At 37.9% G+C, this 24,007-nt stretch overlaps 1 protein-coding gene across 1 annotated transcript in view; it reads left to right on the top strand.

The window, feature by feature from the left end:
- Positions 1–24,007, top strand: part of HIBADH (3-hydroxyisobutyrate dehydrogenase) — a 90,099-nt gene that overhangs the window by 56,394 nt on the left and 9,698 nt on the right. The window contains exons 5-6 of the mRNA XM_048302837.1: positions 17,002–17,135; positions 17,676–17,752. Of these exons, the coding sequence (XP_048158794.1) occupies positions 17,002–17,135; positions 17,676–17,752 (211 nt within the window). The remainder of the gene's footprint in view (positions 1–17,001; positions 17,136–17,675; positions 17,753–24,007) is intronic.

Genomic DNA, 24,007 nt, shown 5'->3' on the forward strand with positions numbered 1-24,007 from the left:
ATTACTTTCCTGCCTAAGTGTCCAGAATTTCTTTATTCCTTCTTTACATTTCCAGCAGAGCTCACAACTGGGAATTCAGACATCAGGGTTTTGTCCAAGTTTTAGTCAAGTCAGTTTGACATGTTCCTCTTTCCTTGGCTGCTAGTGTTTATAAGTCGATACTTGGAGTGTTCATTCTCGTCCCACCCACGGTCATTCCATTCATATGTGGGCAGTTTTGGGGATTTCACTCAGTTTTCTTCCAGCCTCTTGTCCTGAAAATCCCTTAGCCCTTTCAGTACCAGGTGACAACAATAAAAAGTGAGGGGTGAAACCATTGTGGGTTTCATTTTAAAAGTAACTGTACTATGTTTTAACGATAAACCATACTAGTTACTACGCGTCAGTTAATATAACTTGACAGATAAATGCCATGTAGTCCTACCAGCTTCAGTCTGGATTACTTACATACTGTTATGTAGAGAATCCTGAAAAGCTGGCTGAAAAGTTTTACATCTTTTAATAAGGCTCCTAGCTAAGTTAAATTTAAAAGATATGGAGAGTGTATAGCAAGATTGTACTAACCTCATTGTGACTGGTAAAACGTGTCCTTTTTTCTTGTTTTTCTGGTTTATTCTTCAATGAGAATTGAAAAAAATTATAAAAATTTTACTGAGTAGAGCCCTATCATGGAACTGAATTACAAAAGAAAAATCTTTGCTATAACTGTAAAAAAATGGGGGTGGGGGGAGGGGGATGTTGCCTTATGTTCATGAATGTAACTGGCACAAATTTCTAATCTTCTTGAAGTGTATTCATTTTACAAAGCTAAGGTAGCTTTCTTCTGTGACCTATGCAGCACCACTCATACAAGCTGTTTCCTGTTTACAAATCAGTATTTTTATTGCCTCAGTGACCTTAGAAAAGCAAGAACAATTTCTGATCATTTCCTGATACGAATTGACAGTAGCAAGTCCTATAATAGCATATGCTAATTTTTTTTCTTATTTGTATCAACATGGGGTTTGTATTTGGACAGCCATTTTGAAATGTTTCACTGTATATCAAAATAATAAGTCCTAATGGATTGCTTCCTGCTTGACTAGACAAAAGTTTTTGGTTTTTTTGGTTTTTTTTAATGTATGCCCAAGCAAGTTTAAAAGAAACAGTAGAGCAAAATAAAGTAGATTTGCTGTTAATAGCCTTGCTTGATCAGGTATTTATATTCTGGGTATGGTTTTATTATATATTAAATTCTGACAGTAAGGTAGCTTTTCCTCTCTGAGGTCAGTAGTGTTCAGATTAATCAGGTTGACATTTCATGCCGGTGGGTCATGAACTGTTGATAATAGCATTAAATGGTGATTCACTTGCTGCAGGGAGCACAGCTCATTATCCAGTCACTATATTAAATCATCGCCACAAACAGCTAGAATCCTGTGTGTGTGCATGCACGCATCTGTACACACACACATACACACACGGAAATCCGGGTGGAGATCTCTGTCATGTAGCTATCCATTTCTCTGTTTATAGCAATTGTTAAAGCTGTTTCCAGCATGCAAGGATGATGGACATCTCCCCATTTGGGAGACTGGAATACTTTTCTCTGAAAAATCTGTTTATGTATGAAACAGGACGATGCGGTTTATTTCCTAGCTTCTGTCCAAAAATGGGGGATAATTTTTTTAGCCAGTTCCATGTTAGACAAACACAAAGAAAAATACATGCGCATCATTTCTACAGTGTTAGTGTTGGGAAAAGAGCAAGATGGAAAATGAAAACAATGGAAATTCAAATTGCTTGTGTTCATTGGGTATGAATTTTTATTTAATGCTGTGTTTCAGGGGCTTCTATATTAGTTTCAGATGTGCTACTTCCTGTTAGAAACATTCATACTTAAAAAAAACCAAATTAGATACTGTCCTAGTTCAAGAAAAAGTGTATCTATCATAATGGAAAATTTTAAAATAGAACACTGTCTAAATAGCCTAACAGTGGATTAACTAAGTTGAATGAGGGAAAATTCCACCCTAATGCTTAAAAGATTTTGCAGATAAATGCAAATCTTACTTACTTTTAAGTTGCATTTTTCTTAAATTACATTTGAGTAAAGAGTGTCGCAAGGTATGTGTCCAGCAAATAATAAGAAATGTTGGGATTTTTTTCTCCTACCTGGAGCAGAGAACTGCGGAGTTTTCTCCCTCCCTGTCCTCTGCCTCCCCCAGCTGAGCCAGTGTAATTCATTTTAGTGCAAAACTGACCGTTGTTCAAAGGCAACGCTTAGGGGGACTTCATCTTAAGGTATATGCAGGCTGGCTTGAAGTATAAGCTTCTCAAGGTCTTCATAATTGACACTAAAAAGTATTTTGGTTTAATATATTATATATTTTTCCTAGAAGACATTATGTTTAATTAGTATATAAATATTAATTACCATGAGAACCGTGTTAACCTCAGTATTAACTTTAAAACTGAGAAGTTGTGGGGTTTTCATATAGATGCATGTTTTTTTACATTTATATAAATGGTTACAGAACAGGAAACCATTTTGTGAAGAAATTAGCACACTTTATACTTTAAGAGAAGTTTTAAAAAAGGTATCTTGAAGGGAAGCATTTTACATTCATCAAACTGCCCTTTTTTTTTTTTTTTTTTTTTTTTTTTTTTTTTTTTAAGGTTAAATAGCTTCTAAGAGTGCCAGGAGAACCGGAGTAACATGAAAAAGCTGTAGGCCGCTAGAGGTCACTATTTGGTAATCAACTTCTAATGAACCAGAACTGTCGAGAAGGCCAATAAATTACACTGTGGATTTTTCTAATTATGAATTCCTATTTAATCATTCAATGACAAGTTAACTGTGGCAGCGGTTCTATGTACTTTGCATACACAGTTATGTTAATGTACTATTATATTTCTTAGGATGGAGGTCCTCCATCATTAGAGCAGTTCATTACCAAAGAGTCTCTTATCTAATCATAATTACTGATTATGAGAAATAATTAACTTTGTTACCCTCTTGATTCTGTTCGTTGGCAAAATGCAGTCTTTCTCTTTTCTTGTTTTTTAAATGGAAGGCCAGGCCAAGTACTGACTTTCAATTCCTTTACGTTACAGAAAAAAGGTTAAATTGGTTTTGTGTAAAATTGCCTAAGTTGCAGTGTTGGAATACTTCCAGGCAGTACAGAAAAAAGGGGTTCACAAATATTACAGTGGGTCTCCTTAAGTTGTCATTCAGCACAGTTAAATATGAAAATGTGTTTTGTTTTGTGAAAGTACAGCATTTGGAGCATGTCAACATTTGTAAATTTAAACCATATGATTGCATATTGGCTCATCCTGAAACAATAAATGTAATAATAAAAATAGTATCTCTTCTTAAAAATATTTCCATATTAAACTCAGAATTAGTTCATATATAAAGAGATATGACTTTTAATTAAATTACAAGGTTTGAACTCATTGTATAAGTGGCATCAAGTACATTTGAGAACACTGAAAAGTACATTGCATTTTAGGCTGAAGGGCAATGCTAAGTCTAGTTCTTTGAAAGAGATGTACTATCTGTTTTGCAGAGAGGTAATAATAGAATTATGTGTAGAGGATCCCTGAACAGGAAATAGAACTGGGAAAGGCCTTGAAACAAAGGGATTCTTTAAATGGAATCTTTCCAATTTAGGCTGTTTTTCTAGCAGTTGTTGTAATCTTGCATTATTGTATTGCTTTGCCTTTCAGTGCCTTAAAGCTTTGAGAATTAACTTTGACTATGCTGAAATTAGGCAGCAGAAAGTGATTTGTTACTTTGTAGGTACAGAGTTAGGCATGCTTTAAAATAAGCATATATTTTAAAGGAGCAGCTGAAAGATAAGACTGTGTGGGCTCTTGACTGTATCCAGAGGCAAGATTCAATGCCAAAGTGCTTGAAAAAAAGAGCAGACATATCTGAAACAATGCACAGGTGATGGTTCAGATTGTAAAAAAAATTCTTGGTCTCATACCACCAATGACACTTGAAGGGACAGAGTTCAAAAGTTCATTCAAAAATGTTCAGTGCAGTCTTCACTCCTATTATTTATGCATTTCTTTCCAATTTCATTTGGTAAACCTCTGTCAGTTGTCCTCTCATAGACTGTACCAAAAACAGGTAAAATTAAAATTTTCAGCTGAGAAGCTCCCTAGGAGAAAATACTGGAGACTGATTTATTTTAAAACTACCTGTCTGACACTTCTTTCTGGCTATACATTTCTATTTTATTTTAAAATTTTGTTAGATTCCTGCTATTAAATACTAGATATTTTTTAAATGTTGTGAATGTAAATATGCCCCCACTGATTTGGATTGGCTTGTGGCATTGCTACATGCTACTTAAGATAAACCAGAAATGCTTAGGAACATATATGCTATGTTATCCACCCCATTCAAATGCTTTTTGTTTTATTTTTCTGTGTTTATTGTCTTTATTTTCTTATATGACATTGAAAACACTAATGAATGCATCGATAGAAATTTACCTGCTTCTGCAGCTGGCTTTTTAAGAAGCAGACCTTTTATCAAGAGGAGCACATGAACCCATACCTGTTGAGTAATGCAGTTTCAATGTACATCTCAGTGTGACTGTGTTTTTCTTTTTTAGCAGTGTGCTTAATGCTTTCATTATTCAGAAAAAAAAACATGCCATGTTTTGTTGGTTTTCAGGATCTATAGAAAAATAATATAAAATCATGAAGTACTAAAGTGTTTCAAGTAATTTGTTTTTGTAAAAGGGGATTGATATCTTGTTAAAGTTGTACTAATACTGGAGAAACAGGTAAACAATAATATTAAATATCCCTGGTTTATTTTTTCTTGAAGGTTTTTGTTTTGCTGTTACAATAAAAGAGTTTCCATCTTTTACATATCTATTCCACAGCACTATGTAAGCACAGCTGCATTTTGCTGTGGAGTTAAGGTAGAATGTGCAAGTATTTTATACTTTCCGGACAGAGACATTCAAGTCCAAGTAGCAAAATCTGCAAACGTGGTGGCTTATAGCTGACTGCTTCTTGTGATTTAAAGAAATCAACAAGACTGGCTGTGCATCTGGTTTTGTTGGCCATACATTTACATGTATGTTGTTCAGTCAGAATGGATGAGATGAAAAGCTGTGATGACAAGGTGGATTGTTGGATCTGTTTGTGGCTTTTGGATATTCCATGCAAACATTAAGCTTCTGCAGGCTTGATGTTCACTTTGGTATTGTCTGTGAACTTGAGTTAGAGCAACTAACTATATGAATATAAGAATAGCTTTTCTGGAATTTTGCCATCTCTTTTTCAAAGGGAACATTATAAATGTCTATCCCTTTGAGTTTTTTCTTCCATAGTCACACAAGAGTCTATTTTCTGGTTGCTGATCTTCTGCATAGAGTAGAAGCTTTTCAAGAAAGCGAGGTTGTGATAATATTAGAAATGCAGCTCTTCCCTCTTTCTAACACCAGACAAAAATTATTCTTGATTTTGCACTGTGTGATTGGGATAAAGTTTTATTTCTAGGACTTGAAACCTCATCGGTGAAGACAAGAATTATGCCTACTGAATTTCAGTCGTGTGGAGGGTTAACAGTGGCCCACATAGTGGAGGAGCTGCACGCATGTTCATGTTTAATTTTTGGACTTCTCCTAAAAGACCAGAATTTCAAGCAGTAGTGCAGGACAAGATTTATTTTCTTTGAAGGACTATTTTCTTTGTTTCTTTTCTATTTGATGTTTCACATGTATTTGATGCTGTGCTTGCTTGCTCAGAACCCAGCAGCAGTTAATCAGACAGCTCGGTGTCATGTGCTTTATTTACATTTGGACTGTCTGAAATCTGCTTTGAAACTTTGGGATCTTGTATATGTGGAATGTATTGCTTCTGTTTGTCACTGGTCATCCAGCCTTCTTGCTAACGTTCAGATAAAAAATTAAATACTTGTTTTGAGCTGTGCTAAGCTCTGTGCAGGTAGTTTCGCTGTCCACAACTGTAGATACATGCAACTGTTGGTTTTAAGTTTTAATATTTCTGTATAGGTCTGCAGATGAGATTTGGACCATATATCTATATGTTAGGGATGTGTAAAGGAGTAGCTAAATCTGGTACTCCAGCAACACCTAAAAGAGTGTTTCTGTTGTGTGGGATTTTATGGTGGAGTATGGATTAAAGGTAGAGAATGGGAAAGATAACTGTCATGAACTACTGTTTTTAAATGTTTTTAATGCAATATTTGGGGTATTAAAAATAAGCAAACAATTTAATCAAGTGTACTGTATTTCCTTTCTTATTGCAGTGCTGTTAACCTTTTTACTTGCTAACTTTTCAAGTGCTTTGATATTTCTCTTTGACATTACAATGACTTGAACTAAATGTAGTGCTTTTAAAAAAGGGCTGCAGACAGAACAATTTCATCAGGCCTTTCAGCTTGTATTTCTGTTGAAGAAGTTGAAGTATCTTATGTGTGCATTTGCCTTTTGCAACTATTTTCTTTGGCTGATCCTTGGGAGGCTTCAGTTGCTACTTAATACCATCTCGTAAAATTTTCCTCGTTCATCCCCCTCATATTAAACTGCCTCAACAACAGCTTCTAGTCAGTTTTTGCATGATTTATTGAGAGGGCATATTCTTTTCTGTGTTTTGGCATCGTTCTATAATACATCTAAATCAAACTGAAGATTTTTGTTCACCATCCATGGCCAAGTTCAAGTACGAATCCCTATACAATTCTACTCAAGCCTTCTTTTGAAAACATAAAGCTTCTCATGACCATTTTGCCTATTTTGTTTAATTGGTTGTTTATCCTTCCTCCTCCACTACTTTCTACCTTCCATTTCTGACTATGTTTACATAATTTTTTCTGTTCCCAAAAGGGATATCCTCTTCTAATATAACACGTGTATGTACCTATTGTTTATATGCATGTATCCTTATGATTCATGTAAATCCCCAAATACATTTTCCTTGAGGCTCCCAAGGATCCTTGCATGTCCAGCAGCACTTCTCAGATTGGCATGTGGGACTGGAGAGTTTGGTACTGGCTTTGTCTTTGGACAGCACCTAGCAAAATTGGGACCCAACTGTGACAGCAAGTGAAGTGCTGAAGAAAGGCTCTTGGAGCAGTCTCTGCCTGCATCTTCTACCTTCATATTATCCTAGGAGGCAAAATCTGTTTAATTATGCCCTCTCATGCTGGGCTGCCCAGAACAGGTAGCATATTGCTCACCTCTCTTGCATCTTTCTTTCAGTGTCTACTACTGCTAGGAAAATAGCTGCATGGAGCATTAATGCTGATGCACACAGTCTGATCCACTCGTCTTCATTCTTGCCAGTGCTTGTGGGAGAGGGGGTGGAGGAGGAGGAGGAGGGAATTATTATTCTGCTGCTGACACAGGGAGAATGAGAGTGGCTTGATGCAACAGAAGATTATGTTCCCTGAGGATAAACAAACAGAAGGAGATAAATTAGGAGAGAGGATAATCCTGTTAATATGTGCATTCCTTAATTCTGATCCAGTTTTTCAAACTGTATAATTTCACAGAGGTTAGAAATTTAATTAATACCTGTAAACCATCTCTTCAAGTTTACCTTTCAGATTGTGAAGTAGTGTTTTGAGTTGGCATTTGAGATGCACGAATTTGCTTATAAACAGGACTTGCAGATAGTAATATGAATATCACGTGAGGGAAAAATAATAATGTGCACATCACCATCCCTTCCTTAATTAAAAAACAAACAAGCAAACAAAAAACTTCGGTTCTCTGGACTTTTTCACAATACTGTTTGTTAGGAAGTCAGAGCAGTTTATTCTTTGCAATCTTCTTGTTGCTTTTTCAGCAGAAGCTGGGCCATTGTGATATTTATCTGAATTCAAACAAGGCTAATTAAAAGAGCTGCTGACAGTTGTTGTGATCTGACTTTGACTGGAGCTTGATGGTCATTATGGGTAAATAATGAACTAGGTCTGCAAATGTAGCAGCTGCCAACTTGGGATAGAAGAACAGCTATTGCGTCCAATTTAAGGATCTATCGACCGCTTCCCTTTTCCCTGCAGATCTTCTTCCTAGCAGAAAACTAATGTTTTATACTGCTTTGTTTTGTGGTTTCAGCTATTTCTGATATAGTCTATAATTTCCTCTTAAATATTTAACCTAGTCCATTATTAGCTTTCAGAGTTAACAACTTTTCCATTGGGCTTTCTTTGCATTTTTATTTTGTTTTGTTTTGTGGGTGGGTTTTTTGCAGTTTGTTTTTATGTACAATGTAACTGCTTATATAATGATGATCATGTGTGTTTAATTTGCCTGTTGCTGCAGAATAAAAATCCACTCGGTTTTTTTCTGTGTACAGCCATAATCTCACAAATTGTATAATTCGATTATGCCGTAAAGGAGATGCTTCTACTTCCTTAAGCGTGCTTTTGTCTGGATTAATATTTGAGTGCTTGTTGTATAAATCTTGAAATCACTGACCTGAACCTCCATTTCCATTTTTGCTCAAAAATCACTAGTTTATGAGGTACGGTGATGCAAAGCTCTATTTGTCAGAAGAGAGAAACAGCAATGACTTTCATTAAGGGGCACTTCCAAGTACCTTCTCGCTTCATCATGAGCTTTGCCTTGTCCCATTAGCAAGTAGGAATGGTACCTTAAAGGGAAAATGGCAAATTTTAATAATAGATTAATTCAACTTTCTTCTAGAATCCTTGGCATTATAAATGCAGTACAAACTCAGAATTTGATATACGGAAGAACTTAGTGCATCTACCCAGCGTTTGCTCAGCTGCCATTAGAAAAGGCAGTGTGCATTATGTAAAATGTACGGAGGCACTTGTGCATTAGTGCATAATGCGGCAGAACTAGGGATCTTGCTGGGAAGAAATGATCCCAAGCGTGCCCCTAAAAGACAAGTCTTGCTTTGAGATATAATGATGAAAAATTGCCCATTTATTTGTGTCTTTGCGTTTCAGCAAAAACGAAACTTGGACTCGTTGACTGTCATGCTGCCGCAGGGGTTTTGTGCACGTATGTATGCGTCCGCGGGCACGGGCGTTTCTGTGCCTGCTTGGAAAGGCCAGCGATACGTTAACAAGGGGTTATGTTATGCTGGTTTATGTTAAACCAGATCACCCCCTAACATGTGCAGAGCCATTCATCTGTGTCACCAAAACCCAAGAGAACATCTGACATGGACTTTGAAACAGAAACAGTGATCACTTACAAATCAAACATGGCACGCTCTAAACCGATTGTGCACGGCAATCTTTTCGAGAAAGGACAACTAATTGAACATGATAAAGTGTAAAGTTAATTAACACCCTTAAATTTGTTGATTACTTTCACGGGATTATATTGTTCGTTGAGGAGCAGCTTTCTGTCCCAGCTGTCGCCTTTTTAGCGAATGTCGCTGGTAAACAATAGAGACACCATAACAAGTCGTAAATGGTCCCTGTGACAGCAGCCCCTTGTGAGGCTGCATCTGTAGAAAATGATTAGAACAATTGCATTTTAAAGACGGCTCACATTGCAGCCCGGTCCCATCGGCCCTCTTCTTTATCTCTGCTGATGGCAGACTGGTTAAAACATTTAAGTTCTTTTGAGCAAATTAAGTGATTTACTGTGTTTTAGTTATACGACAGTAGAATAGCTTCATAGCACTAGCTTTGATGCTGATTTTTATAATAGAGAGAAACACAAGCTCTTGGAGTGGTGGTGTGCTGTGGGGTTTTTTTTGAGTCTGTTCCATTTACATGTTTCCTGGAAATAGATTGATGATGGCAGACATTGTCTAAGAAGCAAGTAGAAAAAACTGATACCCTATTTATATTTTATAAAATAACTAGTCTCTTCATGGTTATTTTAAATTTATAGTATGGTTTTAAATATCCTTTTATTTCCAGTAGGGATTTATAGCTGATTTTGCCTATACATGCCTTTTAATTGGTTTTAGATTTATATGTGTAGCAAAACAATAGTAACCTTTTCAGTTAATCTTTCCTTGTGTATCTTGCTTTAACTTTTCATGAGTTGCAAAGACAAAGTATTTGGTGTGAGCTGGCAGGTACTTAAAAAAATATGCTTAGTCCTTAAAAATACACACTCACACAAGGTACACAGATGCAGCCTCTCAAGCTCAGCCTATCTGAAAGAGAGCAAACATGACAAGAAGCTGCTTGTTTGAGGCAGCTACAGTTGCTTAAACTGCATTTTTTCAAAAAAAAATCAGAATAAAAGACCAGTATTCCCTTGCACTTCCTAAAGTGTAACAGGCAAAGCCTCAACTCTTGTGCTTGAGGGTGCAACATTGTAAAACAGGATGGAGGATTAAAACTCTAGCAATATTCTTGTTGTTTGGTTGGGTTTTTTTAATCTAGTTTAGATCACAAAATTAGTTGTTAAAATTGCAACTAAATGTTGAGTTGAAAAATAACAAAATAGATTATTTTTTGCTGGAGCTTCTTGATATTACAGCCTTCATCTCCTACTTGTCCTTTAGAGACTCTGAAACAGCTCAGTTCGTGTTGTTTGAGTCTCAACTTTGTCAGCAATAAATTTTTTTATCTGCAGGTGCAGTGCAACAGTGGTTTAAATATGTTGGCACAGGGATATGCTTGGGTGCATTGTGTTTCCATCAGTGTTACTGTTTTCAGCATTGCCACTGTGATGGTGCTGTAATGCATAGCCTTACAATATCACTTCTTTTAAACTCATCTGCCCTCTGTTCTTACAGAAGCATAATAAAGCTGAAACCAAAAGCAGATACTTTCATATAACACCTTTACGTTAACATTTCTTTTCTAGCCAATTGTGTTCTTAATAATAACGAAACTGATAGAAACTGATAGAAACGAAGCAGTTTTAATGATGTAGCTACAGAACCTTTCTGAGCTTTTTTTGGAACTGGAAACATCAGTGGCAAATTTCAAGACTTTTTGCAGCAACGATAAATACTGTTTAAATAAGCACGGGAAAGTGAATATGGAAGGGCAGCGCGTCTATCAAATGAGGCTGCTTGGCCTGGATGCTAAAACTTGAAGTCACCTTCAGACTGTTCCAGGGTACCTGCAACCAGTTGCTGTTGTCATGTGAGAGCTTCTAAGTCTCCATTCCTATTTTTGTCTAAAATGTTGAACTTAAGAACTGCTCTGCATCAGGTTCACTGAGCAATCCATTGGCAATTGAATGAGAAGCACCTGGGTTGAACTTGCCCCACCAGTAACACAGCCAGATGTGACAGGATGCTTTGAAGTGCAGTTCTTTATATACCTCTTTTGATAAAAAAACTTAGTTTTGCAGATCTTCATCCAAAACCTGCTAGTAGGCAAGTGGGAAACCCATCTCCAAGTGGATATGCCATACTGCAGTGCTACTCTGTAACTGCTCTCCATATTTTTCCCAGTCATTTTCTTGCATGTCCCCTCAACTAGCTAGATCTCTTATATTTTTCTGCAATCCTATTCCTATCAGTTTATATCGCTGGGACAAACTCTGGTGCTGTTGTGACCAACAGACTTGGAGCTGATCTGCTCTGTGGGATCTGCTCTGTGGGATTCTGCACATAGGTGTGGGTTATCATCCTAGAAAAGCCAAGTATAAGACCGCAGCCATAAACTCCAGCAGTCTTGCTTTGCAGCAGAGGAGGAAATCTTAACACACACTAATCATAGATGCAGTTTCTCTGAAAACCATTCCCCAAGGACATGAAGAGACTTTTTGTATTTTAGAAAGAACAGATAGATTCTAAACGACTTTGACCCTCACAGCAGCGGTACATAAAGCATTATCTTAGGTGGTAAGATTTCTTTAAAAAAATCAAAATATGAAAAATAATAGTTAGCTTATTTAAATGGCATTAGTTGCTCTGCATCTCCACTGCTCTCTTTAGCGTTAGAAACTGATAATACTTTACTGGCTTGTGTGATTGGTATGAAATCTGTGATTGTGAAATAATGCTGTGCATTCTTGTATAATGATTTTTTTTAATTTCTAATTTTAGCTGAAGTTACAGTTCTTGTACTCCTAGACTCCGTGCCAATTTTTTTTAAATTTCCAGTCTTATAAATTTGCTGCGTTGCTCGTTTGATTCTGATAAAATAGCAGATAGTTGGCAAGGACCCTAGATGATAAAATCTACCATGAAGTAATAGGTTTTTGTTTTTAAAACAAGAATTTTCCAAGCCTTCTGCATTATACAACAAATTGCTCTTTTTTTCTATTTAACTAATTTATTTTTGCTTCTTGAAATGTTTGAACAAGTGAGAGAGTGCAGCTGTCAGAAGATTAACCAGCTGAAAACTATTGTCAGCATTAATTTTGCTCTAATAAATGAATCTCTGAAGCTATTTAGCAGTCTGTAATCTAGATATAAGGCTATTGACCTGTGATGGATAGTACTGGATTTTGTTTGTAAGCTTTGACTTAAATTGTCTACTTAATTTGCTGCAGGTCAGATCAGAGGATTAGTGGTAAAGGCCATTATGTGGTTTGAATAAAAATAGCTAGAGGAATTGTTGGGGTCCCTCCCCTGCCGTGTAGCCCTGGGAGAGGGGCCCTGAGGGCACAGACACGGGGCTTCCCTGTCCCTGCTCAGCCTCGTTCCCATTGGTTGGTTTGTGTTCCCTGCGCGGGCAGAAGGACCCTTGGTCCCGTGACTGGAACAGTTCCTCAGCAGAGCTCCGGCCATGCGGCTGGAGAAATAAACATCTCTGAAACAGCTATCAAGAATCTGTCTGTCCATATATATATTTCCTTTCCACGGGACTCCTGGTTTGATATATGCGTGTTGCAGGATCCCCACTGCAACAAATGGTGGAGATTTGTGAGCAGAACGATCCCCGATCCCTAAGCGACTGATTTGTGTGAGTAAACCCTGGAAACTTTGGATTCCTCTTCTTGGTTTTGCTTTGCTATTCCATATCTAAACTATGGAGGAACCGTGGGAAGACTCTTGGCTCTCAGAGCCGCATATGGACATTTATCTTAAACTTAAAATGATTCTTGAACAACGATTTGTAAATTTTAGCTTGATTCAAGCTCAAAAAGAACTGAAACACTTCCTGGCATGGTTGTTTAAGAACTTTTTCTATGTTTCTTGGGATTTAATTCTTACCAAGGGCTTTTGGAAAACCGTTTGGACACAGTTAATACTGGAGTCAAAATATATGCCGATGGAAGAATATTTTCGTGAATATTATTTAGTTACCGAGACTGTTGAGCAATGTCAGCTGTGTCCTGGCGAAGGGAAGCGTGGCGCAGGGACCGTGCGGCCCAGGCCACGTGCACCGAGCGCTCTGCGAGCAGCAGCGAGGCAGTTCCCGCGCGCGGGCGGAGCCACGCGAGCCGCAGTGTCGGTGGCGGAGCGAGGCGCGGTGGGAGCGGCGGGACCCGGCGGGACCTGCACGGCCGCGTGCAGCGCGTGGTGGAGCGAGCCCCGGGAACGCCCGGCCGAGAGGGGCGGTGCGCAGGCGGCGGCTGGCGGTGGTGGCGGTGGAACGGAGCCGCGCCCAGCCGAGACGCGCGCTGGAGCCGGGCGCGGGGGGGTCATCGCTCGGGGGCCCGGCCGAGACGTGGGTGCAGCGCCCGGCAGCGGCAGCGAAGCTGCGACCAGAGGAGGCGACGCACGGAGAACTGAGCGGCGCGGCCCGGCCCGGCCCGCACAGCCCCGAACGCGACCCCGGGAAGAGCGCGCAGGCACCAGCAGCCCCGACAATTCCAACACGGGAGCGACCGAAAGAGAGAACAAAGACGCAGCGAGACAGAAAACAGCAGCCACTCGGAAAAAGGAAAAGATCATAGCAACTAAGACCTTAGGGATAGTAAAATGGTATAATGTTAAGCAAAATTATGGTTTTATAACAAGGTGTGACAACCAGCAAGACATATTCGTGCATAGAACTGCTATTAAAAAGAATAACCCTGAAAAATGCATCCCAAGCTTGGGAGATGGAGAGGTGGTGGAATTTAATATTGTACTAGGGAGAAAAGGGTTACAAGCATCGCAGGTCACTGGGCCTGATGGTGTTCCTGTAAAAGGCAGTATATATGCAAAAAATCGTAGTCATGTTAGACAGTATCTCCATTGTAAGCCCCCCCTACAGTTTCCCTTTCCTAATCCCACCTTTCCCTTTTACCCTATGTCCTATTACCCCCAGTGTATTCCCAATCCGTTTTTTCACCCATGGTTTCCCTCACAAAACCATGCTTTTGCCAATTGTTTCCCCAAAAATCCCTTTCCAATGCCGAGTGGGGGATGAAAAGGGGGAGGGAAGAAGTTAAACCCTCTCCTGCCTCAGTTTCCCCACAAAGCATGCTCAGAGAATTCTGTCTCCCTTCTGTCAGCCCTAAGATGTTCCAGAGAATCTGTTTGGACATTTAAAGACTCAGGAGGGTGGCTTGTTTTGTTTTGAAACTGTTCTTGTTATGTTTATCCAGTTGTTTTCATTCTCCTTTTATTAAAATAAAACGGGTGAGGTGTTGGGGTCCCTCCCCTGCCGTGTAGCCCTGGGAGAGGGGCCCTGAGGGCACAGACACGGGGCTTCCCTGTCCCTGCTCAGCCTCGTTCCCATTGGTTGGTTTGTGTTCCCTGCGCGGGCAGAAGGACCCTTGGTCCGGTGACTGGAACAGTTCCTCAGCAGAGCCCCGGCCATGCGGCTGGAGAAATAAACATCTCTGAAACAGCTATCAAGAATCTGTCTGTCCATATATATATTTCCTTTCCACGGGACTCCTGGTTTGATATATGCGTGTTGCAGGATCCCCACTGCAACAAGGAATGGAATGAAAACCATTGTGTTTATTAATGTAGCAATCTTTGTGGTCATGTACATAGTGAACTGGTAGCCAAAAAGACAACAATGATCTGTTTGTGCTAGCTAGTTTGGGCTTTGCTCTTAGCCCAGTTCCTGTGAGGTGCCTGGAGAGGAGTTGTTCAAGTGAGATCAAGGACTGGCTGCAAATTGGGTATCTCTCAACCTGGGCAGGAAGATCTTCACCACTGTATGTATTTCAGTACCTTAAAAGTGGTGTGTATATAGACCGATGGTTTTGTTAAAGCTATGGGTCTGAGTTCTTCCGGATGCTCCAGTTCTGGGCTTAACAGCACAAGAAAGACACAGATTTACTGGAGTGAGTCCAGCTAAGGGCCATGAAGATAACAAATGGTCTGGAGCATCTTTCATATTGAGGAGAGACTGAGACTGTTTAGCGTGAAGGGAAGGCTCAGGGCGGATCTTATCAATGTGTATAAAAACCTGATGGAAGAGAATGGAGAAGAGGGAGCTACACTCTTCTCAGTAGTGCCCAGTGACAGAACAGGAGGCACAAATCAAAACCCATGAAATTCCATATGAAGCATAAGAAAACACTTTTACTGTGAGGGTAGGCAGTGGAAGAAGTTGCCTAGAGAGGCTGTGCAGTCTCCATCCTTGGAGATACTTGAAAGCTGACTGGACATGGTCCTGGGCAACACGTCTCAGCTGGCCCTCCTTGAGCATGGGTGTTGAATGATCTTGAGAGGTCACTTCTAACCCCAGAAATCCTGTAATTCTAAGTTCTGATATAGGCTGGGCTAATATCATTGGGAGCATCTTTATTGTTGCCTGGTTTTGCATAACTGGTAGGTATTTACTCTTTTTGAGACTGATCTGTCAAATTTGTCTGAAATTCTTCAGTGACTTCAAAAGATGGTGTATGTTGAAAGACAGGATGGGAAAAACACTTGGGAGATACAGAAAGGGGCATTTGTAGACATAGCCACACAGAGCAGTTGCACACAGAGAGAGCATCAATTGAAATTTTTATTGAAAAGCAAAAAAATATTCATCAAAATCTTCTGTGTGAGAAGCTTCAGTGTAACTGTCTTTGATGTTGTAAACAAAGTCCAAAACTGACCATTAGCTGTGGTAAAGCACTTCAGAGCACTGTACCTAATTGAGCATGTTTAATTCGAAAGTCAGTTGTTATCTGCAGCTGTACACCCTAACCAGCCAGTGTTTGATGCATAGCACAGAAAATTTATAGTGGCTGTGCTTCTTGCCAGAGTGAAAATTAGTGAGGAAGTTGATTTGTTCATCAGTTTAGGCCAAATTTTCCTAGCAGTTATACCCATTAAATGCTGGGGATACTGAGGTTAGGGACATAAGAGTAATTCGTAGCAGAATTAGGCTTCTTTTAAGGAACAGAATATTTCATGGAGTGGAGGTAATAAATATCACATGAAAAATTTGCCAATATTGTGGTTAGGAACTGTATAATCAAAGAACAATGGTGTGTGCTTGCTGAACTGTGGTAAAGACAGGACAGACTACAGGAATAAAACCAGGACTTGTGTATTTATGTGTGTGTATGTGTATGAATAATTTTTACATTGTCTTTACATAGGAATTGCATCATTGTATATGCATTAAGTTTATGTATGGGAAACTAACTTAAAGCTTCTCAGATTAAGGAGAATTTTGCTTCAGATTAGAAACATAATAAACTGCAGAAATTCAGAAGACTTGATTTTATATGCCTGTGTCTTTTAGCTGTTCAATCATGTGAAAATCAGGAAGCATTGATAAAAATTAGCCTAGATTTGGAAAGCCTGATAAAAGAGAGTTAACTTTGAGCAGTGGTTTGTTAATGGTTATATGTGAGGAGTAGTTTGACAAAAGAGAAATTTTATTTAGTAATTCAGATACAGTGAATTTTTTTTGAGTGCAGAGTTGCAGGAAAAGTTGATTGTTTCTTTGTATAAACTACAAAAAGCTACATTGCCAGTTTTATGCAAGTCTTATGACTTATCTGCTAGTGTGCCTGGAAGATAAGGTGGTTTTATCTCCATCAGATGTTTGAGAATTTAGATTACTGATTCTGGGAGTACTGGGAGTATAGGCTTACTTTTACACAGAATTTGAGAGCTTCATTGTAAGTGAAATACTAATTTTGCATCATCAGACCCTTACTGGTAAGTGAAACTGCCTAAGTTTTGAGGTTTTTTAATAGTGTTATTAAATCCAGTGTTATCTTGATTCAGGTGTTGGAGCTGCTCGAGCTGGGAACCTTACTTTCATGGTTGGTGGAGTGGAACAAGAATTTAATGCTGCCAAAGAGTTGCTGACATGCATGGGTTCTAATGTGATTTACTGTGGAGAGGTTGGAACCGGACAGGTAATGCTTTCTGAAGGGGTAATAGTTATCTCAGTCTTTCCTTTTTCTGGCTTTTTATTTATTGATGCCTACTCTTTTACTCCAGAACTAAATGCATGATTTTATATCTTCATACTTGTTTGCTTGTTTCTAACCTTGTGTTTATAAAGTAACTTCATGGCACTTTTTTCCAGTATGTTGTGTCACTGAGCACCAGAATCTGACTGGTGTTTCTCCACATTGGCTTGTTGAGATTATACTTTTTAGGACACAGACATTTTAATTTTGTTTCATCTGAATTTAGATTTACTGTATGTTCTGAAGGACAAAGAACCCCTGCATGCTATGTGTACTAACTGTGCTACTGTACTAAGAAGTACTTCTTAATCTCTGAAGGAGCCATAGAGCGGCTTTGATGAACTTCGTACTATCACAGATCTCTGTTAACTGTAGAAGAGAGCTGCCAGAACATACTTAATCATATTGGCCTGGGCCTAGTTGATTTTTACATGTTCGTTCTATGAAATGCATAAACTAATTGATGGTTTTATGTGTTTCCAGGCTGCAAAGATCTGCAACAACATGCTCTTGGCCATCAGTATGATTGGAACTGCTGAGGCAATGAATCTTGGAATCAGGTTTGTTTGATTTTTGTGGTGGATTGAAGCATTTTTTTCCGTGTTTACAGTTTTTATGTATTATGGTTGACTTCTGCTGAGATGATGATTAAAAGACATAGGTAAACTTTTTGCCAGGAGTTGTCTTATAAAGCCATTAACAGGTTAAAGGGATTATTTAACTAAAGGAGGTGTTTTCAGCATGGGAATATTCTCTTGTATTGGCTGCATAGGTTGTTACATTCTGCATCTGCAGTTAAGAGTTTATTTGTTCTGCTGTTGTGCAGCGTACAATAATGTTTGTCTTTCATTATAAACATCCAGAGCTAATACAGAGGTAAGTTTTTGTTTGTATCCTAAACTGATGTATTATATTCCCATATGGCTTTGATTGGCTTTGTTTACTTTCTTAAATTGTTCCAAGATATTTTGTAAAGTGAAACTTCTACTACAGTATGTATATCAAATTAAGATCAAAGCATAAAACAGAACATCTACCTTTCTTTGACTTTATGAGAGCACTTTGTCCTAATTGCCAAAACTCCTAGTTCGTCAAAAAGCTGCAGTATGCTCCACTACACTCTTGCCAATGCTGAGACTACCATTCCTTTTCTAGCATGTGGTACATCTAACTTTTAAGTGACATCATATTAAAGCAAAATTGTTTTTACTTTCCAATTGTAATGTATTTATTTTGCTGTGGTCTTTGTCATTTTGTTTTATTTTCCAATAGAGTGCATGCAAGTACCAGTTCAGTATCAAGGTATTTGAACTTCTAATAAATTGTTTTAGCCAGATCAAAATCATTTGCAAATTTATAGACAGAGAAGTCCCATGTTTGAAGAGATTATCTTGCAATTGTGTATCTTTTAGGGGCTTTTCATGAATTATTTATCTGCACAGTTGCATCCTTAAAATTTGCCTGCTAAAACTACAGATATTGTAGGTGAGTATCAACTGGGTTCAACCGTGTTCATGTGGATTTGATACACTATAAAAACAGCAAGAGGGCATCAAATGCTTAAATAAATAAAAAAGAACACCTACATACGCACACATACACAAGACAATGTAATGGATTCACATTTCCTCTTAATTACCATATCAAGATGCAGTTGTTTTATTGAATTGCCCTTGTCTCAGATGTTAGACTATCTTGACCTATTAAGTTGTCATGTTGTAATTGAGATAAAAGAGGAATTTGCTTTGCATCAGTGCTAATTGGTTTATCAATATCCTGTACCATTTACATTTTAAAATTGAGAGTCTGTAATATACTGAAGCATGTCTGCATCAAGCCATAATAAAACCAGTAGCATTGTTTACAACTTTTGTAATCCAGTGTAATCCAGAAAGCTTGCACTGGGTTCTGCTTTAAGTCATGATTCACTTAATAAAGCATATGCAACTGATTTTTTGTTAGAGTTTTATCTACATTTGTAGGAATGATTAAAAAAAAATCAAGAGGTTTAGAAGAGGGATATTCTGAGCATGTAAGCCCTGTGAAGAGCAAGTTGATGTCTGTGGTCACTGTAGCTTGAAGGTGTTTAGAATTTTTTCTTTTTCCAGTTTAAATTTTGGCTGACTCTATATTCAGCATTTGTGAGCAAAAATCCTATGAGAAGGTAACAATATATAAACTTCCTAAGATTATCAAGAAGGAACTGTATTTATTGTAGAAGAAAGCTGCTGATTTTTATTATAGAAAAAGCAGAATCTCATTTAGTCAAAAACTGCATAAAGTTTAAGGCAGAGGTGGTTATTTAAAGCCTTATGAAGTAATTTAGAACCCTTGCATTGATTTTCATTTGATGTGATTTAAATCTTAAGAAGATGACTTCTGCTTATAACTGGAGTAAGAGCTTTCCACTTGGAGTGTGTAAAAATCTCTAATGTAGAAGTTTACAGTTGTCATTCTAAATACTAGAAGTTTTGCTATATTAATAAATTTAGGATTTTTTTTTTCAAGTCTAAAGCTCAAAGGATAGTGTGGCTGCCTACTCTGAAGAGAGTAGGAAACTGAACTTGATTTATTAGATTGATGTTTATTTGGTGAAGAAAGTCTGACTTCGACTTAATAATAGTAAAGGATACTGAAAGTCTAAAAATTCAGAATAGGAATTGTGAAACTTAGATGTGTTCTTAACTTTTAGAAAGAATATAAAATGTCTTTATGTCATGCATTGTGTATATATGCTACATCATTTAAATTGAGTTCTAGGGACTTTGAATAATTAATTATTCAAAATACTCCTGTCTGAAGTAGATGTAGCTACAAAATCATATTACAACACCTTCCATAAACCAATATGGTTTGGTATGACTCTGAACTTAAGTCTTCAAAACAGTGTGATACTAATTCTATTAATAAGCCAACTTCTTCTCTAATGTTTTCATAAACCATGCAGTCTAAATTTTCATTTTCTGAAGCAGTTAGAGTGACTGTTTTACTAATTTCAGATTTTTAAATTACATCTGCTATTGTTTTATTTATTTTATATTTGAAATTATAGTTTTCCAAACTTCAACATAAGTAGCAAATAGCATGTGGTGAGGAGGAAAGAAAACTAACATTAGTTAACAAAAATTCCACAATAAGCTCCCAGAAAAATAGGCTATATTGCCATGTAATTTGTGCATTTATATTTCACTTGCTTTACTCTATCATCTTTATTTACTGATGAAGATGCCCATTTTCACTGGAAGTTATTTGGATTAAAATGCATAAATAATTTTTTAATAATTCCCATCCTTAGTTCTGACCAATGAAATGCTTGTTCTGTTCAGTTTTTCCATAACTTTCCTGATTATTTATGAGTTACTAGTAAAAGTTAAAAGGTGCAGCAGACACTGCGGAAATTAATTCATATTGTCATTTATATTTTCTTTTCTTTCTAGCATGTTAGTGCAACTTGTCAGTAAAAGAATTGAGCACATTTTGCTGTACAGTTCTGTAGCGTGCATATTGCAAAATACTGAGTTACTGTGTCAAACCAACACACAGAGTACACGTAAACTGCACAAATAAGAAATAGAAACATTAAGTGATACTGTCCACAGAAGATACTTTTCTTTTTCATTTTGCTGATCATCTCAGTGCCAGTAACTTTGTTCTACTGAGCCCTGAGTTCCAGTGAAACAATTTCTAGCAAAATAAAGCTCAGAAATGAAATATTGCTGATACCTGGTTTGTGTTTAGGTCAGATGGAAGTTGTTGCTTGACAGACAGTTTGCAGTCCAGTCAGAAACTGCCTGCAAAAACTCAGGGAAGGGCTTATGTGGTGACACAAGACAGGACAAGGTTGCTTAATGTGGTTGGGATATAAGGGACCAGGAGAGCAGTATGGGCTCTGTGGCAATAACCTTGCTGCAAAATCACTTTTGTAGTTCCAGTAGCAGAGAAAATCATTTCTATGAGGAGGGACTGCACCCAAATTTATGCTAAAAGCTCCAAATACAGCTCCTTCCTAAGTAATTTTACTGTATGGATTTGTGCTTGCTTGCTTTTTTACATTACATAAAGTGACAAGACGGTAAAAGAACTTTTTCTTCTCATGCTGAGTTTAAACATAGTCTCAGTCTCTAGGTCTGCTTTCTGTGAGCACCCCTGAACTGTGAATGTAAGACAGGAACAGAAATGAGAGTTGACAGTGTAGAGAGGTGCATGTGTGATAGGATGAGGAATTAGCCTTGGACACATCCCCATTGCAAAGTTTAGAAAGAGTACCTTGAAAATGGACTCCAAGGAACTGTAGTTCTGCTGTCTTTGGCACAGGGCTATAGCTAAGTCTCATGAAGGTTAATAATGGCACTGGAGAGCACTTACCTTGTTTAAAACACCAATGGCAAAGTCATTTTTAACTGTGGTAGAAGGGCTGTAAAGTTCTGCTTGAATATTTGTACTTTTATATAGTGTTTACCCAAAGCACCTTGAGATGGGAAACTCTCAAGAGTTCAGCTACTTCAGCTGTTACACCTTAAAATGAGACCAGGATGTATCTTTCTTGTGAGACACTATTTTAATTTTTCTGTCTCTTCCACACTGAACTTTTGGAGGAGTGTGTGAAAAATTCAGTCTGAGGCTTTATCAGAGCTCAGCAAAACTTGAGTTTTGAGCAGTGGTGTGAAGGGATTCTATTTTAACCTTTTTTTTTTTTTGGTATGTGTATCTATTGCTTAGTTTCTGCTGTTCATTAGGAATGTTATTGAAGAAGCATTGATTTGAGGGAGCAATTGTTTTTGTTCTAAGTACAGTTAATACATGGGCTTCTTTTCTGCTTATAAGGGAGAAGAACATTTTGGTAATTGTAAATTCACACGCACAGGCACAAGCTCTTGCCACGTCCAATGGCAAGTTGTTATGGGGACTGGCAGACTGTCATCATTTTGATAGCTTGAGCAGTATATCTCCTGAACAGCAATGGAGCTCTTATGCAGAGAGTATCGTATGTTCCCAGCCAATTTACAGGGAAACAGCAATAACATTTTATCATGGTTGAGAGCCCAGTAGCTGCTTCCTATTAAACTTGCCCTTTCAGATACCTGTCTTGGATTAATTTGTTGATTTCAAATGGAAACTCAGTCTTCTCCACTGAAGCATGACTTTCTAGGATAGACTCTTGCTGAATGACAATTACTTTATATTCTGGCTGGTTTCAGACCATTACAAGCTTTGGGCACAGTGGAAGACAGAGGACTTCTTCAGTAACTGATTTTAATATATGTCTAATTTTAACTGTCAGTTATATATGCACCAGTGGATGAATCTTCAGAAAGATGAAATGCAAAGCACTTCTAACTTGCTCTTATTAATGATACACTTGCTGCAAAGGAGAAAAAAAATAGGTTCAGGTCTCCTGAAGAGAAGCTGCATGGTGTTTAAGAGCAGTGAATTTTGAAGAAGCAGGGATACAAACTGACACTATCTTCCTTTTTCTTTTCCAGGAGCAAAAATATGTCAGACCTTGTGCAAGACAGTATTTTACATATCTGTATAATACATGCATATCTTTTAAAGTAGACTTTCACAGAGGGGTGTTTGGAACACTGTAAGAAGAGCATTCTTTGGGAGGGTTATATGTGTTTTAAAATAATAAGTTCTGTGTCTTGCAGTATACTCACAGCTGTAATTGCAGGCCTCTACATGCATCTGGATATGGCAAAAGCAGGCACTACATTGGTAAAAATATTGACCTGGATGTAATAATAAGGAAACAGACAAGAGATTTGTTTGGGAAAAAAACCCAAATCTCTGTGTATTTGAAAGCTCAGGCTTTGAATGCTCCCAGTGCGGGTTTTTTTTATTACAACAATTAAAGCCATTATTCGGAGTGGCTCTTGATGAAGACTTTTATGGTGAAGACTTTAATGCACTATGCACAATAAAAATACAATTCAAATATGGTGAAAACATACTGGTGCTGAAAAGTACAGTTTCTATTTTTAAATACATGGTCATTATAAGCATTCAGTTGAATCAGAGGATTGGAAAAAAAATGGAGAGGAGCATAATGCTTGATCCCATTTAGGCCAGCGGAGACTTTCTACTGAATTCCAGGGGCTGCTGCAGCTAATCATAAATAAGAGTGCACAGCAGTACTGCTAAAAAGCTATCTGAGATACAGGAAATGTTCTTGCTTTGCATTAGGAAGGCAGACTTGCAGGACACAGTGACAGTGTGGGAGTAGGAGCCATGTTGTAGGGCCTACTGTCTTAAACATAGTTTTTCAAGTCCAAAATGCCTACTGGAATAGATAGACATGCATTTTAGCAACTGTTCCATTGGTAATGAGCTTTTCTCATCTACAAATTAAAACCTTGAGTGCTATAGTGCCTGAAGGCAGTGTTAGGCTATGAAGATCTGTAAAAGTCTGTGATGTGAGAACTAATATAAAGAGCATTGAAATCTATTTAAATAAACTTTGTAGAAAGTTGTGATATATACCTTTTAAAACGTCCTTTTCTCATCTTGAATTGTTACTGGAGGTAGTTCCCTTGCTTTCTCTTTTTTCCTGAGTGTGGCTGAATATCTGTACAGTGCCAGATAAACTGCTGCTGGTTGTCCTTGGTATTAATGCAATTGATGTAAAATTACACTTACAACTTATTAGCAGCATAAATCTGAATTCATAAGAGGGTTAATTTCTTATAATATTGAAGAATTTTCAGGGTCTGCACTGAGCAGCAGTTTATGCCATCATCTCCATGGTAGAACAAATGACGTTTCTACTTGGACAAGCTTTGTTTTATCAGGATCAGTAACCTTATCAGCAGCTG

Source organism: Corvus hawaiiensis, chromosome 1, assembly GCF_020740725.1.
Source record: "Corvus hawaiiensis isolate bCorHaw1 chromosome 1, bCorHaw1.pri.cur, whole genome shotgun sequence".
Lineage (NCBI taxonomy): Eukaryota > Metazoa > Chordata > Aves > Passeriformes > Corvidae > Corvus > Corvus hawaiiensis.